Source organism: Monodelphis domestica, chromosome 6 (assembly GCF_027887165.1).
Source record: "Monodelphis domestica isolate mMonDom1 chromosome 6, mMonDom1.pri, whole genome shotgun sequence".
Lineage (NCBI taxonomy): Eukaryota > Metazoa > Chordata > Mammalia > Didelphimorphia > Didelphidae > Monodelphis > Monodelphis domestica.
This window is the reverse complement of record NC_077232.1, coordinates 199,429,905-199,447,979: the sequence shown is the minus strand read 5'-3', so window position 1 is coordinate 199,447,979 and position 18,075 is coordinate 199,429,905. Positions and strand designations below refer to the sequence as shown.

Below are 18,075 nucleotides of genomic sequence, written 5' to 3'. Positions count from 1 at the left end.
ATTTACATATTTTTCTTGTAACCCAGTCAATCACTTCTCTGTCTCTAGTTCTTGAAAGGCCAACTAAACTATCCTTATCTACATAAAATCTACCCTAATTCTCTCCAGGGTGACATTTTTCTTCACTTCAATCCAGGAAAATATTGAATTTCTGTGATGAGAATTCACTATGCCTTTCTCTTCAAACACAAGAATAATAATGACACATTCCTTACCTTAAAGGAGACCATGTTCCACTGGGGTAGGCATAGCATTTATACAAGAAAAATTAGGGCCAGATAAATACGAATGAACAATCAAATTCTAAAAAAAAGGAAAAACACATTCATCTGTGGGGGGAAAATTGCCAAGAAAGCCTCACATAGGAATGGGCAAATGATATAAACCTTGAAGGAAGAGATAGATTCTGAAAGACAGAAAAGAGGTAATGCGTTCCACCTAAGACAAGTGAAGGAAATGTAATGAAGCAAGAGACAATATGGATAGTTCAATGTGCAATGGGTATATCAGTTTGAGTAGAATATAAATTACACATAAGAAAAATGAGGTTGAAATTATAAACTGGGAGCCAGAGTTTGATTGTAAGCATGGTATATTGGAGACAAATCAAAAACTAGACTGAAACCTTTATATTTTATCCAAAGGAAAGTAGGGATCCATTGGAATTTTTGAATAGTTGCAAGCCTTGATATCTTAGGAAGCCTTTTTTTTTTCCCACCTTAGAACACGAGAGACTGGAATTAAAGATGAATTCAGAGTCTGTTACATTAATCTAGACTAAATAGAATAAAGATCTGAGATAAGCTGTTAGCGATGTATGTGAGAGAAAAAGATGACAAATCTGAGAGTTATTGAAGGGATAAAAAATCAATAGATATGATAGAAGGGACAGAGTCCTGGTGTACATGAAGAAGTGTCCTGAGTGGACCTAATATTTAGGAGGTAAGAAGAGAATGAAACACTTAAGACTAGACAGGTAAGTGAGCAAGAAGAGAGCACTAGCAGTAAAGCCAAAAGAAAAGAGACTATCTATATGTATAAAGTGGTTAAAAGTGTTACATTCAGAGACATCAAGAAGAATGAAAGTTGTGGGGGGGAAAAGAAGGCATCATGATTCCTTAGTGTTTGAGACCATTATTGGATGGGATATTAGAGGCAGATAGCCAGTTAAACTCTACCAACTCTCCTCTTCTTACAAATTTAAAATGAAGCCTCAAGTCAAATTTTAGAGTGGCAGAGCCAACAAAAATTTAGATATTTTTTCAGCCTAAAATGAGTTAAGAGGTTTGCAGGAGAAGTCTGTGACACACAGGTTGGAGGGGATCTGGAGCCCACACAGGATAGAGTTAACAGTGGCAAAAGCAGCAGCCTTGGCATATCTCCACCTCAACATCCTAGGCTATAGGGAGGTATCAGACAGCAGGAGGAGATTAAAGGGGCCTTTATTGGTACTGGGTATAGCTGGCACTGATTGGCAGATCTATTGTCCATGAATAGTTCAGGTCTGGTTCCAGGAGAGGAATGCTAGCCATTATTCATAAGAGAGCAAGGACATTGGTCACAGCTTTATGGCAAAGAGAGAAATAGCACATTTAGTTACAGAGGCTTGTGGGGTTTTAAATTAATAATCAGTAACTGTCATATTTTAAAAAATTTTATTAAATAACAACTAAAATAAAAAGCTACTGAAACTCAGCCCAGGCATAGGTCAAAGAGAGAAGGAGGGAGGAGTTACAGACACTTAAATACATTCACACAAGAGTTCACAGGAAAAGGTAATTTTGGGAAATACTAGGGACTTCTGGGGGTTGAAGTCCAAAGGTATAAAATCTTCATTTATACAGGATAAGGTGATTTTCTTTGGTAAAGACCAGGAAAACAATGGCCATACTTCTCCCAATATCATACCACCTTATAAACCCCAAAAACTTACAGATGCCCAGAGCTGACTCTGAAAACATCAGCACAAGAAAGCTTGAAGCAAGGAACAATATCACCAGATCCCTACGTGAGCAGATCTCAAGTTTTACATGAAGCTCAAAGTCAAGAAATAAACTGAGAAAATGAGTAAACAGCAACAACAAAATCTGATCATAAAGTACTATAATGATGGCAGGGAAGATTAAGATCTAAAGTCAAAAGAAGACAACAATGTAAAAACATTCTAGAATCAAAACCTCAAAGTAAAAAAGCTAATTGGACTCAAACCCAAGAAGAATTCTTAAAAGAGTTTAATAGAGTGAAAAAGAAAAACTTTGAAAAAATAAATATAAGTGATACAAAACCATTATGAAAAAGAAATTAATACCTTGTTGAAAGAGGCACAAAAAAAATCACTGAAGAGATGACCTTCTTTAAAAAACAATACTGGACAAATGGAAATTTTATATGTGTGTGTGTCTATGTATAGACATGTATATGTCTACAATCTCACTCAAGACAATCATTGAATAAAATTAGAAATGGGCAAGTTGAAGCTAATAACTCCAAGAGACATTAGGAAATAATACAACTAAATTAAGAGAATGAAAATGAATGGGAAAATGTGAACTATCTCAGTGGGAAAAGGACTGACCAAGAAATAATGTGAAGAAAGATAATTTAAAAATTGATGGCTATTTGAAAGCTATGATCAAAGAAAGAGCCTGGACATCATATTTCATGAAACTTTAAAGGAAAATTGCCCTTTCATCCAGAAAATAAAATAGAAATTGAAAGAATCAATTAATCACTTCCTGAAAGAGATACCAAATGAAAACTCTCAGGAAGATTCCAATCCAAGTTCCAGAGCTCCAGGATCAAAGAGAAAAACCCTTCAAGGTGCCAGAAAGAAATGATTCAAGTATTGTGGAGCTACATATAGGATCACATAAGATTCAGTATTTTCTGCATTAAAGGAATGGAGGGCTTGGAATATGATATTCTTGAAGGCAGAGGGAGATAGGACCACAACCAAGCATAATTTACCAACAAAACTGTGTGTAATCCTTCAGGAATAATAGAGAATTTCTAAGCACTCCTGGTTTTAAAAAATCAGAGCTGATTAGAAAATTTGACATTCAAATAGAATAGATGAATAAAGAGAAATGTAAAAAGATAAATTTAAAAGAGTAATAAAAAGGGACTCAAAGTTAAACTGTTTACATTCCTATATGGGAGGATTATACATGCAACCCCTAAGATTTTTATCTTTATTAGAGAAGTTAAAAAGGAGTTTACATATAAAGCAAGTATGGATGTGAGTTGATTATGTTTAAATTATTCTTTTAAAAAATGAAAGGATGAGACAGAGATGCACTTGAAATTATAAAATGAGGGAAATTTTCCCAAATAAAAGAGGTGAACAGGGAAGAGCTTTTAAAATGGAGGAGGGAAATAGAGAGGAGTGGGCAATGCTTAAAACTCACTCTCATCAGAATTTATTCAAATAGGAAAATGTATATATATATATATATATATATGTATATATATATATACATACATACACACACACTTATGTAACTTACCTAATAGGGAAATAGGAAGGGAAGAGGACAAGAGGAAGGAGAAGTGATAAAAAAAAGGAATATAGAAGAGAGGCAATGCTCAGAACTAAATAGAATTTATTTTGAGGAGGAACAGGTGATAATAAAAGAGAGAGGAAAAAACATAAGAAAATGTGATAGAGGGAAATACACAGTAATCATAACCATGAATGTGAATGAAATGAGATTGCCCATAAAATAGAAGCAGAAAGCAGAATGGATCAGAAAGCAGAATCAAACAACATGTTGTTTACAAGAGATACACTGGAAAAAAGAAAGATGTACATAGTTAAAATATAGGGCTAGAACAGAATTTAATATGCTTCAGCTGAAATAGGAAAGGCAGAGATAGCCAGATTTCAGAAAAAGCAAAAATAGATCCAATTAAAAAAGATAATCAGGGAAACTACATTATGCTAAAAGGTATCATAGATAATGAAGTAATATTTTTTACAGTATCTCTCTAAAAAGGCCTCATTTCTCAAATACATTCTGAGTATAGAACTGTGTCAGATTCATAAAAATAAGAGCCATTCCTCAATTGATAAATGGCCAAAGGTTATAAAGAGACTCTTTTCAGAAAAAAAATTCAAAATTATCTTTAGTAATATAAAAAATGCTCTAAATCACTATTGATTAAAGAAATGCAATTTAAAGAAGCTCTGCAATATCACCTCATAACTTTCAGAAATGAACTATGCTAGAGAAAATGAGGGGAAAATAAGTACACAAATGAACTGCTGGAGGAGTAGTAAATGATCTAATCATTCTGGAAAGCAGTTTGGAAATATGCCCAAAGGGTTATAAAACTGTGAATATTTTTTGACCCAGTAATTCCACTGCTTGTTCTGTATGCCAAAGAGATTTTGATTTAAAAAGAAAAGGGTGTATATATGTACAAAAATATTTATAACACCACTTTTTGTCAAAGAAGGCGATGCTTATTAATTAAAGAATAGTTGAACAAGTTGCAGTATATGATTGTAATGGAGTGCTACTCTGGTGTAAGAAATGAAAGTGGAAGGAAGTTACAGGGGGAAAAAGGCTACAACTATATGAACTCATGCAAATATAAGTGAAAAGAACCAAGAGTTCAATGTTGTAATAACAATGTTGTAACGATTATCAGTTGTGCAAAACTTGGTTACTCTGATCAATATAACAATGATCCAAGACAATTCAAAAGGATTCGTGATGAAAAAAATACTATCCATATCCAGAAAGAGAACTGATAAACTGAGTTCAAAGTAATGTGTTATTTCCTACCCCCTTTTGTTTTTCAAGCTTTTTCCTGAAATTTGGTTAATATGGAAATCGGTTTTGCATGACTTAACATTTAGAATTGATATCATTTTGCTTGCCTTTTTAGTGAGCATACAGGGGATAGGAAGGAGAGAAATAGGAACTCAAATTTTAAAAAGAAAATTAATATAAATTAATAATATCTTAAAATGTAAAAAAATATAAAGGAAAAATCAAAATTAAAAGAAAAAGGAGCAATATTAACCTTAGGGACAGATTTCTCTACTCTGTTGAATTCAGATGGTATGTTTGTATAAAAAGTATCCAGGAGTAACTAAATAGGCAGTGTGGATAAACTACTTTTTCCCCCCATAGGTTTAGTAGCAAAAGGGAAATAAAGTAGGGTGATATTTTGAGGGAAGACACGAATTATTTTTGTCACTATCCCTGCTGCCATTGTATCAAATTAGGTAGAATAGTATTCTATATGTCTGTAGGCATGATGGAAAGAGCCTAGGAAGATATTAGACAGAAAAGAACAAGAGAGAGAAACATCCCATAATACTGGAACAAAGAAGCTTAATATTTAGATGGGTAGAGAAGAATAGAGAAGTTCAGGTTTCTTGGCCACAATGCCCTTAGTAAAGTTGGAGGCAAGTTGATCTGTTTAAAGTGACCCAGTCATCAATATTTTGTGAATATCTAGAAGAATTTAAAAAATTGTAAAGAAAGCTGGACAGAATTCTCCAAGGTTGAGGAATATAGGCTATGAATATGAGAATAACAAAGAAATAATAGCCTGGAGGTTGGGGTACAATAAAATAATACAATATAATGAAGAGAATGCTAGATTTGCAGATAGATGACCCTCATGGAAATATTTTCTCTTCTCCTTACTACCTTTTTGCTCTGTGACCCAAATCCAATCTTCTCTGAAGCTCATATTCTTCATTTGTAAAATGAGAGAAATTGGATTTAATTGTTTCTAAGATCCCTTCCTGCTCAAAGATTTTGAATCTCTAATGTCTTGGGAAAACAGAAAAGAATTGAAGGACTAAAGATTATGGAGAATACAAAGAAGGTTAAAGTTGTAGAAAGGTTGAAGAACAGGAGATTGCAACCAGAAAAAGTAGATTTCAGTTTGAATGTGAAATCCAAAATGTGTCCATCTCTTTAAATACTTTGGGTAGAGTATAGATTGAAATTATAAGAATTGAGAAGTTTGATTAACAAGGCTGGGGTGTTGAGAAGACATTATCAGTCTGAAAATGAAATCAAGTAGGAGTGAGTGAAGAAGTTGAAATACCAAGGAAGGTTGGGGACCAGATATTGAAAATGGCCTGGATGGCAGATGATGACAGCAACAAGAATTCATGAAGGGAGATGAGTTTCACTAGTGTGAGCTATATATGTGGAGAGAGATTGCTAAGAGGTAGCATGATGGAAGATCTTGAAAAGTAACCAGAGTAAGAAAAATGCCAGCTTCTTTGGGTTCTGTTTTTGGAAGGGACTTGAAAGAGAGAGAAGTTCATTACGTTCTGAATTTGCTGTCACAACTTTTGCCAAACAAGCAATGTCATATCAAGTTACCATTAAAAACTGAATTGAATTGCACATCACTTATAAAGTGGAACAATTTTACAGGGAGTTATACGGTAAGAAGTACCAATTTAAAGAGCCTTGTTGTTGTTGTTGTCTTTATTCAAACTGTACATGAATTTAAGTTTTGGGTTTTTATTTTTTTAGATTTCATTCAATAAATGAGCCTGAGTGCCACCTAATCGTGCTTCCTGTTATTTAGGTAATAACACAGGCCAGCAGCAGTGTTTCTCATCATACAATTCACACCCAGCCAGTTGGAAAGCAATTTGACAGAGTAGATGACTTTTTCATTCCTTCTACAACTCTCATCATCACCCATATGAGGTAAGTACTGTAATGAGGCACCCTGCTTTTTGTTTGGTTGTAAATGAAGACACCACTTGGAAGCATTGAGTAGAATTTGCAGGGTGTCTAATTTGGACTTGATATAAAGAGAACTTTTCTCACAATGAAAGTTGCCATAAATCGAATAGGCTAACCCAGAAATTATTAAATTTTTTTCCCACTGGTGGTTTTAATATGAGGCCACATAATCCATTGGCAATAGTATAAAAAAGAATTCTTCATATGAGTTAGACTTGGTAACCATTTCCACTCTGAAATTGCAAACCTATGAAACCACAATCTCATAATTTAAATATATAAAAAAACCATACAAGTATACACAATTTACCTAAATACACCAGACATTTCCAAAATGACTCTTAAAAATGTTCTAAGTCAAAATATTATCTTTATTGAATCAGTATATTCTTTCTACTAAAGTCCAATTCTAATGCCTAACCTTCTAGTGAAAGAAAACCATTGTTTCATGAAAGTAATGCAAATGGTGCTTTATTTTTGGTAGATAAAACTAAGCTGAAAAGACTTTGAGAATTCCTTCAAGCATTATGTGCTCATTAACCTTCATGTTATCTAAAATATTTGTTAACAACTGTTGTATTCTCTTTGAGATATTACTCATTCTTCTGGTTTTAATTTTCTATCTTTTTAATTTATCTGTTTGTGTTCTTGGTTTTAATTGAAGATTTTTTCTCTTGATATCTTTGATATATTACCCTTTTCTTTGTATTAACAAATCAATCACTTTCTGGTCCTTTCTTCTGAGTGCTTCCTGATAAGCCAGTCCCTGAAACTAGACTAGAAGACTGCCTTGGCCTCTTTCTTCTGAAAGATAAAATACTGATGAAACTTTGAGTAACCTTGGAGGAGATAGTACAGGCCCCAGTTGGATTTTAGAATCTTTTCTTTCAGGTCCTTTGTAGTTGCTCCCAATGGCACCCTACCCAGTTTGTTACTCTACTAATTCAACCCAATTTCTCCTGGACAGATGAGCGATGGGGAAAAGTGCTCATGCAGTCATTGAAGCTGAAGGGGATTCTTGTCATAGTTCCAAATACCCCTGAAGCCTATAAATTTGCTAGTACTTTGAGCATAAACTATGAAGGATGTCAGGCTGAAGAACTAAGTGAGAACTTTAGATATTAAGTTACTCTAGGGTTCATTCATAAAAGATTTTACCTTTCTTTTATGAATTTAGCAATAATTATCCTGAATTTAGCATCTAATTTCTTTTGATAGGGAACAATGTTGAAGATTTGAAGAGATTTAGAGAAAATGACTAATCTAACCTCTCCTTGTTTTTGAGCATAGGCCCACCTAAGCAACAGACCTGTTAAATTTTGAATCTCCAGTATAAATGTTTGGATGTTTTGTGGGGTTTTGTTTTATGCTGAAGTAACCTCTGAAGACATTAGACTAAAGCAGAGATATCAAATATAACTCCTGCTAGCTCTCCATTTATACTTACAATACTCTTGGGTGGGGCTCCAACTAAGTTAAAATGTAATTGGAAAATATTTGATGAAATAAAAATGCAATGAAACATAGAAATAATATTTTAAAACTATGTCAAACTGCAACCCACAGAGATTCTTATATATAAATGAGTGACCCCCATTTCCATTTGAGTTTGATACCACTTTACTAAAGCATTCAAGGTTGCTATTTTTGGCTGTGAAGAGACTACCCACACCAATGAAATCACAGTTTCATAAAGTAGAAGTATGATATCTAAGAATTGAAATGGTACTATATAAGTATTAACATGCCTCATCTTGATCTTTATTTTGTGAAAGATTTTTTCCTATACTGTAAATTGTAATATTGAAATAGTGTTTTATTTAGAGGTTACATAAAACAACCCTGAAATAGTCTCAAAAAATTTCTATACAGAATTTCCACTATGAGTTAGTGGCAAGCTTAGGAAAATAGCATCTTGGAGAAAGAGACAGCTATGCCCTCACGATAGCACAAACATTTCTTAAAGTAAAAAATAATAACCTGAGAAAAATCATTTAAATTAATGTTTAAATGTGTGGCATTTCATAATACTAAAAGATGGGGTAATAGTTCCTATAAGTCAAAACATGCAGTGTTAACTTTGATTTTTAATTCAACAAACATTTACTGTACACTCTTTATATTTGAATAATTATGGTAGACACCATGAATACAAAAACTAGTTCTTGTGTACTAGAAAGGCACTGTATGATAATTATCCAAAGACTACCTTTGAAGATGCTCTTCTCTAGTTGGATTGAGATTAATTAAATTTTTAAACATAGCAGCTGTCAAAGACAATCTTTTTTAAATATTATGTTTTTTATTAAGGGAGTAAGTATCTCTAAAGATGGCATCATGTCTCTTTGAAGTATTATGCCATCATCAGTCATGCATTTATAAATGGAGAAGCCTAAGCTGCCATCAAGTCCAATGAACATCCTCATTAGAAAGTGACCATGACCCAAAGAAGTTTACTTGACTTGTTCAAAGTCACCTAGTTAGCAGGGTCAAAATTTGAACCAGATTCTCTGAGGTCAAATCTATTCCCTGCCCTCTATCTGTGTGTGTGAAATATTATATATATATATATATATATATATATATATATATATATATATATATATATATATATACACACACACACACACACACATATATATATCACATTGACTGATTAATCCTTTTTAAAACAGACTACAGGCTACAAAAACCATAAATTCTTGTGACAGATCATCACTGTCCATGCAGTTAAACTAGGGGATGTAAGGGAGGAACTATATCCAAGTGACTGAGAATGATTTATTAGCAAAATGCCCTTTATTATCCTTCTCTGTGGTGACTGATATGTCAAAAATGACTTATAATGGCAAAAATGTAGAATTAAGCCAGAGAGTATGTTTTCTGTGTAATTTCTTTGTTAACTTGTATATTTAATGAACTGATCTGAAACAGCATTTACTATAAACTGAAACCAAAATTTATGTTTCTGTAAATTGGGGGAAAAAATCCTGTTACTAACATTATTTTTAAAAAAAGAAGTGGGGAGGGAATGCAAGATGGTAGAAGTGACATGGAAATGATAATACTACCAAAGTAGAGATTTGGCCTTTTTATTCTTTCTGGTTTATTAGGAGAGAAGAAAATAATAATGTTTAGCTTTAGGAAATGTTTTCATTGAATTAAAATGCATGACTAGTTTTCCAATATATCTAGGTGTAGTCAATTAAATGGATAATGTACTCTCTATGGGTAAAATCCTATTTTAATGAGCTTGAAGCAATATCAAAATTGTTACATTGTATCCAAATGTTATTAAAATGGTATCATGCTATCACAGTGATCAAAAGTGGTACATTAATTATTTTGTATTTATATGTGAAAAGTCAGTGTTAGTTATATACTGCATTTCCCAGCACTAAAATTGAAGGAATTTGTATCTGTCACATAGTAGGTATTAAAAAAAAATTCTTAAAGAGTGTACAAAAGTGAGTATTTTGCTACTAAAAACTAATAATGGCTGAAAGGATAAATACTACTTTTCATTTCTACATCAATTATTTCATAATGCAATATATTTTGAACAAAATCTGAAATTTTAAAATCTGGTGTTAATGTTGGAAAGGTTTATACATTTTATTATTCATTAGAATTTTTTATTCTAAGGGTAGAAAATAATGGGTTTTTAACCTGATTAATTCAATTCAACATCACTTAAGTATCTTATGTACCACACACAAAAAAGATGAGTGATTGACTAGAAAGTGTAATGATTCCTTTGATGAAGTATAATTTCTAATATATATAGTTGTAATAATTCTGAAATTAACTCATTATTCTCTGAATTTGCTATAAAATTTAATATTTTCAAAACTCATTCATATGTATATTTATATCTATAACTATATATACATGTAAATATATATATATATATATATATATATATATATATATATATATATATATATATATATATATATATATATATATATAGTGAGAGAGAGATCTATATACAGGGAATTCCAGAAGTTTGGCTTAAAGCTAAGGCTTTTGGAACATACTCTATACATATATTGTTATTATTCAGTGGTTGTTTTCAATTATGTTTGGCTCTGTTGACCCTATTTGGTTTTTTTTTTCTTGCCAAAGATATTAGAGTGATTGCCTATTTCCTTCTCCAGCTCATTTATGAGATGAGTAACCTGAGGCAAACATGGTTAAGTGACTTTCCCAACATCTCACAACTAGTAAGTGTCTGAGGGTTTGAAAATTAGTCTTCCTGATTTCAAGAGCAGCACTCCATCTACTTCACCAACTAGCTGACCTATAGAGTTTTAAAAATTACTAGTGTAACTGACTAGAAAACGACAATACAAGGAAAGTTATCTCTTATTCTGTGGTTTTATTTAAATAGAATATGTTCAATTCATATCAATCAACTGTTACCAAAGTAGCCAATCATTTGAGACATGAGCATTACATATTTACTAGAATTTGCTGCTACTATGGTGGTGATTAAAACAAAATTCTGTTATCTTAAGTAAACTCAGCGAGCATGCATATGCTTTTTGCTAAGAGATGGTTTTAATACAGTCTCTCCTGATTTTAATAAAATGGATGTGTGTCAACATAACTCCTTCAAAACATAAATATTGTAAAGCCCAAATTAGATAATCAAGCAATGTTCTTCTATAGGGGGGGTTTGAACATCTGGATTAAAATTTTACCTCTAATATTGAATATTTATGTGATTTGGGGCAAGTCACCTTTCCTTTCTGTATCTGGTTCCTCATTTATGAAATAAGAGATATAAAATTAAAATTGTGATCCTAGTGATTAATCAGAAACCATTTCAAGGTCCTGGGAATTCAAAGTCAGTAATAAAAATTTACTTTTTAGTTTCCCAAAGGAACTATAACCTCCTCTCTCCATCTCTTGTAGGGAAAATGTTATTTTTTTTCCCCTTACTGTTGTTTGGAATGATATATTTTTTATATTTAAAATATATTTTATTTAGGAACCTGAATCTACCCCTTTCTCCCTTCTCATCTGTCTAACACAATCTTCCCCAATTAATTGTCAGAATCTAAGGAAAGAGTACAGGATAAGCTTTCGTATGATTTACCAAATATATCTTTATACGTTTTTTATTTGCTACCTTAAAAAATTATTTTTTTGAATTTAAAGGATGATAAATAATTGTGGCATCTGAAACTCTTGCTGAACTTCTCTGACATTAGCTTCTAACTTCTTGTCTTGCCTAGTCATTCAAAAACTTTGATAATGATGAAAATAATTATTATCAATAAGCCTTTATTATTTTTAATAAGGGGAAATTAATTTTAATAATGAAAAAGTCCAAAAATCAGATTAATTTTTTCATTGATTTTCAGAATGAAGCATGAAATTATTTTGAATGTTAGAATAGAGAAGTTCCTTGGTGATAATTATGTAATGTGGAAAATAATATAGGAATTATAATTTAGTAGTTCATGTTACCGTTCTCGAACTTTTCTTTCCAAGGCCACTATTAGATCCTTATTGGCCAGCTCCATTAACTTTTCTTTTATTTCATCATCCTAGAATTGTTTTCTTTATTTAATACTGTTGACTCTTTCTTCCTTGATATTCATTCCTCCCTCTGCTCAGTGGTTTATTTACCTATCTGTATGACTTATATCATTAGCCTCTCTAGAATATAAGCTTCCTGAGGACAGTCTCTGTGTGTCTTTGTATTCTCAGGGTAAAGTAAATAATAAAAATTAATAAATACTGGTTCATTGATTGAATCTTTACACAACAAACCCATTTCCTTTTCTTGAATTTCATTTAACTTTTCTAAATATGCATTGGTCCACAATCTTAAATTTAAGTTTATCCAATTATCCCTTTTCCCAAAATTATATGCTTAAATTATATCTCAGTTATGACATAATATATACAGGAACTAAAATTCTCGATGAAAAATTAGAGAACTTAAGAACACAAAATAAATTTACAAAACAGAAATTTAAAGTATATGTTTTAATTTTTTTTAAATGGTCTTTGAGGTACATAGTTAAAACATTTTGTCTAATAAAACAATGAATCTCTCAAAATTTTTAACTTTGTATATAAGGTAAACTTTGCCATAGTATTTCCCCCTAGATCTAGAATTCCAAAAGCTTGCTATATTCAAGATATTATATTTATATGATTATTATCAGACTATTTTTCAATGGGTTACTGTTTTCATTATGTCATTTGTCTGCTAAAAAATTCTCAGTGACTCCCTAAATCATGCTCTATAAAAGATATAAACATATTAAGACTGATTTCCCATGCTCTAAAAAGAAATTACTGTACCCTATCTCTATAAACTTATTTTCTATCTCTAGTCCTTAACTTATGCCAGTACTGTTGATTAAACTTCAGTGTTCCATATCATAGTTTGTGTTCACTTCCCATTCTGTTCCTCTTACTTACCTTTCATATTTAACTCTCTTCTTTCCTCTCCAAATTCTTCATGGTAGAGCCAAAATGACCCCTTTTCTAAGAAAACTACTACAATTATCACTATTTTTACTCATTTATTCTCTTCCATATGATTTAAAATTCATTTATAAATTTAGGTACTATGTACATATTAGCTTTTATTTTTTAGTGTTCCCTCTATTTGTTTTTTATATCACTAGATTTACTTGCAGTGTCCCAAACCTAAAACTCCACCTTTCCCAAATGAATGTATATTTATCTTTACCTCCTGGCTCAAGTTGAATAGTTATTTTCCATATATTTCAGTTTTTACCATAATGCTGATCATATTTATTAAGCAGCCATTCAGTAACACTTGTGACTCATATAACACTTGTAGAATGATTAAAAGCATGTTTTCAGTAAGAAAAGCAAAAACTAAATGAATTTCTATAGCTATCAAAGAAAAAATCGTGACTTGGGTGAGTTGATTCAAATATTTTTCCTATAAAATCTTGAATCACAACTTAAAAATCTGCGATACTAAATTAACATCCAACTAGTGACAAGAAAATAATTAGGTGAGCCATTTTGAAAATGGATTTCCTTAGCTTATTTGTCCTGTGGGTTTGGAACCGATTTTGTAATTTTCCATTTTCTATTTTTAAGACTAAGTAAAAAAAAATTTCATCATTTTCTACATACATTTGTATCAAAGATACAGAAAATATGGTGATTTCAAGCAGTCTTTCAGAGTGAAACTAAGAATATTATTTCATTTAATTAATTTAATTATTTGTGCTTTCTGAATTTAAGGTTTCTTTGCCTAACAAAGAAATATGATTAACTAAGGCCTTTATTATACTGATGTACACAATGCAAAGAATTATGAAAGATCAAATTTCAAGTGTAAAAAAATGAAGTAAGGTGAAGAGAATAAATATTCCAAATATGATGCAAGGTATGCAAATAAACCAGGGATGAAATCAAACTTCACATGCTAATTTTAATTAATTTATTGCTATGTTAATGCCATTATGATCATCTGAAATCATGTGTCTTGGTTTTTTCAATGATTTTAAAATATTTCCTTAGTATAATATCCTTATTAAACATATTGGGGGAAACTATTCTCCTCATGCTTACACAGCAGTTTTTAATAATGGGGAATTATTTAATTATTATATTTAATTAATTTTAAGAATGGGGAAACAGATCCAGTTGCTGTGTTAGGGGTACAGCATAGTCAGTTAGGCATGAAAAGAACACTTTACTAACCTCTATATAGAGTTTGATTTTTCTAGATCATGATACATTTTGTTTTTTTTCAGTTAGAGGTCAGGAAGTGAATAAACATTTATTAAGTATCTGCTGTATCCTGGGCACTATGTTATTCAATGAGGATACAAAATATAGCAGCAGTAACAACAACAACAATACAGGCCCAAGAGACCACCAACACAAAGTCATAAAAATAGGTAGGTTGCCAAGGATAAGGAAATTCAGTTGATAAGTTTACCTAGGTTGTTAGTATGTTTGAAAGGAGGTTAATTTTAAGAAAACTGGATATCTAGTAAAGGGCCAGCCTGTGAAGAGACTTAAATGCTAAATATATTATTTTTGGAGCTTGAATGTAATAGGGAACCATTTAGGAAAGTCATATTAGCAGCTGTGTGGAGGATAGAATTGGGAATGGAGAGAGAATTGAATTGGAGAGCTCAGTTAGAAAAATACTGCAATAGTTCATGTGATGAGAGTTTGAATTAGGGGTGGTGACTGTGAGGGAAATTTATGGCAGGTATAAAAGTAGAAATTATAAAATTTTGCAATGTATTATATATGTATAAATATATATATATATATAATGAATGAGGGAAAGTTGAGGATAACACTGTTCATTTGTATGTGTGATGAATCAAAATAGTGTTGGATACATTTTTAAAAAATCTTTTTATGTTTTGATGAAGAATGAGTTACAATGATACTATCAACAACTGACTTAAAGATAAAATTGATGTTCTGTCTCCCAGTGTCTCATATTTCAAAATTATAGAGACATTTTGATTTATACTATCTGACTGAACGTATATACACTGATAATTGCAAAAACTTCTAAAAACTTTTTAGTTACAAAATTTAATGGCAAAAGAAGCTATTTATCCATTGGACTTTGCAAAACTTGAAATGACCATTTATTATACTTATGATTAATCTGAACCTTCTTGTTGAAAAGAAAAAACATATTTTTCCTAGAAAATATCCAACATTAAAAAAAACGAAATTTTCCATTAGTTTGGCCCTTATGAGTTCTAAGGAAGTTAATAGTCTTCCAAAAATATTATGTGATTAATTTGAATAATATCACCTTTTTACTACTTTTTAATCTTTAATGAAATGAATAATCCAAAGGTACATATTATAATTTTAAAATATCATATTTACAATGATATTATATTGAACAATTATTAAATTATATCATCTAAATATCCAAAAATTAGTAAAACAATAAAGTATGGTAAATTAAAATTCTTGGCCTTTTGTCAGGAAATCCAAATGAAAAACTTATTTATCATACTAGTTATGAGATACTGAACAAATGAATGAAATTCTCTATGTCTATTATCCAGTTGGGTACAATCATAGTCCCTAGGTTTTGAGACAGAAGATCTTAGTACAAGTGCTGACTTTGTAATTCACTACTATCTTGAGAGTGATTCCCTCAACCTCACATGATCTCAGTTTTTCATAAAATGAGGGAATTGGAATACATAACATTTAAGATGTCTTCCAGCACTAAATCTTAGCTCTTATGAAAATTATTAACAAAATGGTGGTCTCTTTCTTTGCGAAAGCCAAGAGCTTTGTGTGTAGTTGATCCTATCCTCTTCCATCTTCTCTTGCCAATTGATTCCTCAGTTAAACTGTGTCTTGTCAATCTTCAACCTTACTGTATCAAGTAGTTTCTTTTCTACTTTTCCTATTATGTTTAAATATAACTTTGTGAGGGGCAAAGCAAAGATGGCAGAATAGAAAAAGCACTTAGCCAAACTCTCCCAGCATTCTCATTTAAACAGCTTTAAAATAATCCTCAAACCAATTTCTGGAAGGGCAGAGCCAAGAAAGGGTCAGAGTGAGACATTATTCTATCACAGGACATTTAGGAGGTTGTAAAGAGAAATCTGTGACACACAATTGGAGGCTGGTCCAGAACACCACTGGATGAAACTCTAGTGGTGGGGTTAAGTGGTACCAACAGAAGTAACAGTAGCTTCAGAAGTACATAAGGCAGATTCCATAAGTGGACCTGGCAACTCATCAGAAAGAGATTATAGGATATCACTACTGGGTCTAAATCCCAAAGAAATTATAAAGAAGGGCAAAGGACCTATTCATACAAAAATATTTATAGCAGCTCTTTTTGTGATTTCAAAGAATTAGAAATTAAAGGGATTTCCATCAATTGGAGAATGACTAAACAAATTATGGTATATGTTAGTAATGTAATACTTTTGTGCTATACAAAATTATAAAAAGGGTGATTTCAGGGGGAAAAAAAGCTGGAAACATGAACCGATGTAGAATGAAATAAGCAGAACTAACAGAACATTGTCCAAAGTAACAACAGTATTGTATAATAATCAAATGAAAACTTGGCTACTCTTAGCAATACAATGATCTGGGACAATTCTAAAGGACTTATGATGGGGAATGCTAACCATCTCCAGAGAAAGAGCTGTTGGAGTTGAATGGATACAGATCAAAGCAAACTATCTTTCACATCAGTATATTTACAGTTTCATTTTGGGTTTGGGATTTTCTGAATGTGCTCTTAAAATAGTAACTAATATGGAATTGAATTTGCATGATAATGCACCTATGGCCCAGACAAAATTGTTTACTACCTCCCAGTTAGGTGAAGAAAGGAAGAAGGGGGATGTTTTGGATCTTAAAATTTTTGAAAACATATGTTAAAAATTATTAAATATAATTGGGAATTTTTTTTAAAAATTGAAAAAACAAATAGATTACAGGAGACCCTTGTGCTAGCAATGGGTATAGAACTGGCTGTTATTTGTCATGTCCATTGCCAATACCCATTTCTGGCTGATAAGTCAAGGACAGGGAGGAGTACTTATAGGTAAAGAGGGAACAGAAACTCTAAATGACAGTTATTCTTTATAGTAAAGAATTCAGAGACCCTTAATATGAAATTTAATGCTAAGGGAGCAGGGTTCCTTGCTGGGTAAGTACAAGAATGTAGACCAAGAGATTAAATATCTCTTCAAATTATACCACCTTGGAAGCACCAAAAACTTCCATACCCCAAGAACTGGTTTTGAAAATAGCAATGTGAAAAGTCTGAAACTTGAGAAAGTACCTCTTGTCCCACATACAATTCATGGTTACTCATATATAGAGAATTTGTGCAAATTAAGAAATGTTAAGAATTCTGTTTGAGAATTAGGTAGAGGTTTTCAGTCTGAGTTGTTGAAGGTATTAGTCAGACAAGCTAAGTTATCGATGAATCAAAATCAATTAGATATACCCAGGGAACAATTCTTGTTACAGGCCTTTACATAAAAAGGGAAGGACACAATTGATAGTGATCTGCATTACCCATATAATAAACTAAATGCAGATATTAAAATAATAATAACATTAAAAACACCTAGATTCAAAATTAGCTCTGTGACCCTGTGCAAGTCACTAAACTTACACTCATTTTTTTTTCCATCTGAAAAAATGTAGATATTTACTCTTCTTATACTATCTCCTAAGGCTATGCTCATAATGTTGGCAGAGATTTAAAACTTAAAATATTATATAAATATAAATGTGGATGATGGCAAAGATGCTATTGCCATTGTTTTTTCCAAACTACAGAGGATGTTATCTCATACACACATACATA

At 31.7% G+C, this 18,075-nt stretch overlaps 1 protein-coding gene across 4 annotated transcripts in view; it reads left to right on the top strand.

Annotated features, from left to right (window-relative positions):
* FSTL5 (follistatin like 5) overlaps positions 1-18,075 on the top strand; it is a 980,329-nt gene that overhangs the window by 913,834 nt on the left and 48,420 nt on the right. For all 4 annotated transcript variants that reach the window (XM_056802833.1, XM_056802834.1, XM_056802836.1 and 1 more), the window contains one exon: positions 6,568-6,692. In XM_056802833.1, the coding sequence (XP_056658811.1) occupies positions 6,568-6,692 (125 nt within the window). The remainder of the gene's footprint in view (positions 1-6,567; positions 6,693-18,075) is intronic.